Here is a 4,728-nt window from a genome sequence, read left to right on the forward strand (position 1 = left end):
CTCCAAAAGCAATCAAACATGCATTAAGTTGTATCACGACAGTGTATTTATTAAACAAATGAAAGTAATAAAACAGCATTACAATGTTAGATTATTCATTCATTTCTTTAAAAAACAACACTATTCAACATACAACAAAAAAATACAAATCATAAATTAAATGAAAGGTAGCAGAAGAAGATAAAATCTTATTATATCTGCCCCTTTTTCTCAAATAAATAACTTCAATCAAAAATAATCTTTAGTTTAAAAAAAAAGAAAAATACAAAGGTTTTACTCCTTGAACAACAATTCATACATTCACATATTTCTCCAGGAAATTATTCTTTATCATTCTCTTAAATATACATATTGATCTGGCATTTTTAATATCTTCCAGATTATTCCATAGTCTTATACCCTGGACTGAAGTACTCTGTTCCTTTTTAAACTGGTTCTAAATTTGGGTTTAACAAACAGATTTTACAACAACTCTCTCCTTTTAACAAAGTGTAATTGAATTTTTGAAGGTAATGTACAGTATTTTTATGAGCCCTATACATAACTGATAAAATACCATAATCAATAAATCATTGAATTTCAATAACTTCAACTGATGGAACAATGAATTTGATGGGTGATAGTAATGCTTTCTGGTAATTTTTACAGCTCTTCTCTACAATGTCATGTAGTTTTTATTTTTTGTACATAAATTTTGCCCTTCTGTTACTGAGAAGCAAATTTCTTCATGACTCTGGTTAAATTCAGGGATGTTTTAACCAGATTCTTCTCTATAGAGAGCATGGTCAGTGCAGTGAGATGTGATGTTGTACCTGAGGAAAGTCTGGATTCTCTTCAGTGTTGAAGCTCCTCTCAGATTCAGCTGTGGTCAGAGGAGATGTGATGAGAACCTTCAGTCTCTGAAGGTGCTCTGAAGGTGTCCTGCAGATTGTTCTCCATGAAGAGTTGGTACAGAGACACATCACCATTGCAGCTCCTGAACTAGATCAGACTTCTTGGTCCTGTTCAGCACTGGGTGAGCCTCCATGGTCTTCAGTGCTGCTTCAGAGAACTGTCCTGCAGGAACCTGTCTGCCTGTAGCAGTGTAGTACTGATCAGATGTTTTGTGAATGGCTCAAGATGATTTCACAAACCTAAAGAAAATGCACAAATTTAATTCAGTATGAAGATGGCTACAAGTGAGCTTTCTAATATAAATTTAATACATAGAGAACAATTAATGTTATTTTAATAGCAACAAATTGTTGCATCTCTAAGGTAAACTATTATATTTTTGTTATAAAATGTATTTATTTAATTAAAAACAAAATAAACTCTATGCACAACAGAAGAAAAAAGATATAATAAAATGAAAGGCAGCAGAAAGAAGCACCCGTCTTCAAGAATAAATTCAAACAATAGTAATTTACAAAAAAACAAAACTAAACAAAAACAATATAAAAATATCTTTATTATATTGTGTTCACCATGTATATTATATGCTGCTCAAAAATAAAGGGAACACCAACACAATCTAACTACACCATGTTCTTGCTCATTTTTTATTATTCCCGGCTCATCCAGTCCAAGCTACTTCATTTTAAGTTTCTCCTCATATATTCTGCTTTGAAAAGGTTTAGATATAAGGGACTTACGGTGTTGTCTTCTCCTTCATTTCTCGTTTGTCGTTCTCCAAAATCCGCCTCGTATTGCCCTGCCGCCTTAAGACGACAAGTCGTCGACACAGGTGGATCCACCCACTACCGGTGTGTGTTCGCAGGTCAGCTGCAAACACAGGCCACCCTATACTTTTGCATTGAGGACTTACTGCGCATGACCAAAATCTTCACTTGCGTTGTGTATGGGAGTCTGGGGTGGGGAACACAGCGTGACCCGGAAGTGACTCACACGAAAACGCTAGAGTAAAATGGAAGTTTACACATCAATAACTATAAATTATTTATTTTATTATTAGAAAACATATATACAATATTTTTTCGGACCATTTATAACATTTTSTTTTGTTATTTTATTTTATTTTTGTGTACCAAAAATAGAGGGGTGGCGGTGAACGTGCGCCCCCTATTGACCAGCCGCCACTGGACAAGGGTCTGGTTTTTACCAGGCTTCCTAAAAATAGGATTTAGACAGATTTTCCGGGGGTCTTCCTGATTAGCAAGACAACTCAATTCCTGTCTTGAATTAAGTCGTCTCCAAAAGTTGTAGATATCTTCCAATGATTAACTTACTGAATTTAGTTGAAATTTGCCTTGTGGCTCAAACTGGTTTATTAAATATCCTTAATAGAAATGTTCAAACTTACTCTACTACCTTTGGCTTTTAATTTGTAATCACCACAGATTACCTGTTTACAGTTATTCTTGCTACTTCTGTATTAGAGTTGGGCGATATTGACAAAAAAAAAAGACTCAGGATTACTTGTGATTTTTAGCTGATAACGGTTAAAATGACGATTAATCCCCTGGAGTCCCTGGAAGCCTGCATGTCCTAGTCACATGACTGACTTTGGACACCACTGCTTTATACAATTGTGATTCAATGATAAAAGTCCATCTGTTCACACAAAAATCATTAAAATATTATCATAAATTCAGTATTTAGAAAAATGTTTGATTGTAGTTTTTAGAATTAAACTGGAATCATCAGGACAGAGTTTTACATACACTGGGTTTCAGAAACTGCCCGGACATTTGGGATCAGCTCTACAGCTGGTGATCGTTTTCTGTTTTTGCTCCTCTTCAGCCACTCTCCTGATTTACTCGACGGCAGTCTCAGCAGCATCGGCTCCTCCACCGGCTCCCCCGGCAAAATGGAAGGCGTGTCACCTTCGTCGTCAAGCAACTCGCCCTTCGCCTCCCTCCAGGATCTGTCTCCAAAGTGAAAGGCGTGTTTCTAGAGACTTAAACCCGCAGGGGGAAAAAAAGAAAACAAAAAACAGTTTCTTCTACGTTTAGTTTACATGGATTTTCTGATGCTGGCCTCTGAACCACTGCTTCACGGAGGGGCCTAGAGATGTTTGAACCGAATCCTCGGCTGATTGTGTCAGAGTGAAGCTGACTGAAGACACTGTGAGCACCGGCTGCTAGTTGATCTTGGATGGTGCTTGTCTGTAGTGATGTTTGTGTGACCGTTCCCCCTCAGAGCGACACTGAGCACTGGACAAACAGACTGTTGGATGTGGACACGGTCCTGTTTTTGAGCTGGAAAGCTTCTTTGTATGTTTGCAGATTTTTGTAAGAAAAGGTTTAACTTATTTCCCTCCCCTGCTTGCTTTGTAAGTATGTATATAAAGTGACGTCGTACTGACTGTGGGGTGAATGTAAACACACAGGTCTTCTTTAGTAATCCTTCCGGGGTGCAACTTCCTGTTCTACTGAAAAGTTCTCGAGGTTTTTACGACTATAGGCTGCAAACTGTGGGTTATTTTTCTCCGGATTTTAGGATTTGCTGCCACTATAACAGCCCCTTTAATGCCCCGAGCAATCATGAGTGGAATAAGAACATCGTTTCTGCTTCAACACTAAAGTATCCTGTGGCTCTGTCAGGAGACCTGTAGATATGAAAAGTAAAGAAACGGTTACCTTCTTCTAGCAAAGTGTTATTTATAAAATGTATGGAAAAATGTATATATAAATATATATAAATATATATATATAATTTGATGGTAATAGGTATCTATTTCCAGTGAAGCTAATAGTTTTTGTTCAATCCAAAGCGACTGACTGCTGGAGCATTCACCTGAGAGGAGTTAAACTGCTTGCACAGGATGGTGCTCAGTTTAGTCGTGTTCTGCTCTGCTTTTCAGTCTGAAGCAGGAAACAAACGTCTCTTAAGGAAAAGCAAAGTAAAAATCCAGCCTGCACTGTGACATTATCCCCTCTGTGTCCGAGCTCTCCTGTGTTTCATTCTTGTGAACCTTCATGGCTCTGTAGCCTTAAATGTTTCTGTACAAAAAGAAAAAAAAAGTGATTGTAAATCATTTTATGGAAGCGTTCCTTTTAATTTAAAAGAAGAGATTGCCGTTGCTTTATTGAGCGTGTTTATTTTTATTGAAATCCGTATGTGGCTGAAGCGGAAGCAGTCGACTTGCCCTGCTTGTCGGTTCAGTTTTATTTTTTCTGCTCCAGTTTTACTGAGTGTTCAGGGCATGAACTTAGCACATGATGTGTTCCTGTACCGTGTGTCTGTAACGTGTCGAGCTGGCTAACGCTTCGCCTGATGCTTGTGATTTTTGTGATTACCGTCGCAGCAGACTGATGTCAGGGCTAAATAAATTATTGTGTTATTAGATTTGTGTAGCAGTGTGCAGTAATTATCCCATGTTCGGGAACGTACACTGTTTCTTTTATTTGTTGTGTGTGTGTGTGTGCGTGCGTGCGTGCGCACACGCTTGTTTCTGCTACAGAGTGAGGACCATTTGTGCCATAGTTACTATCAAAGTGAGGTTTTTGATGTAAAGTGAGGACCTCTTCAGTGCCCTCACTTTATTTGCAGCTCTGATGTGCTTTACTAGTTAGGTTTAGAGGTATGGTGTGAATAAAGTTCTGGTTCAGTTTAGGGTTAGGAATAGACCAGTAATGGTTAATTTTAGGTAAAATATCTGGGTTAGGCATAAATACAGTTACAAAAATTAATGGAAGTCAATACATTGTGCTCAGTTTGATGCAAATACAAGGGTGTGTGTGTGTGTGTGTGTGTGTGTGTGTGTGTGTGTGTGTGTGTGTGTGT

The 4,728-nt window shown here is 37.9% G+C and overlaps 1 protein-coding gene across 2 annotated transcripts in view; it reads left to right on the forward strand.

Annotated features, from left to right (window-relative positions):
• pabir2 (PABIR family member 2) overlaps window positions 1-4,290 on the forward strand; it is a 10,741-nt gene extending 6,451 nt beyond the window's left edge. For both annotated transcript variants that reach the window (XM_014024127.1, XM_014024125.1), the window contains exon 10: window positions 2,743-4,290. In XM_014024127.1, coding sequence (XP_013879581.1) covers window positions 2,743-2,881 — 139 coding nt within the window. In that variant the 3' untranslated portion in view covers window positions 2,882-4,290. The remainder of the gene's footprint in view (window positions 1-2,742) is intronic.
• The last annotated feature ends 438 nt before the right edge of the window (window positions 4,291-4,728 follow it).

This window comes from Austrofundulus limnaeus, unplaced genomic scaffold (assembly GCF_001266775.1).
Source record: "Austrofundulus limnaeus strain Quisiro unplaced genomic scaffold, Austrofundulus_limnaeus-1.0 Scaffold408, whole genome shotgun sequence".
Classification (NCBI taxonomy): Eukaryota; Metazoa; Chordata; class Actinopteri; order Cyprinodontiformes; family Rivulidae; genus Austrofundulus; species Austrofundulus limnaeus.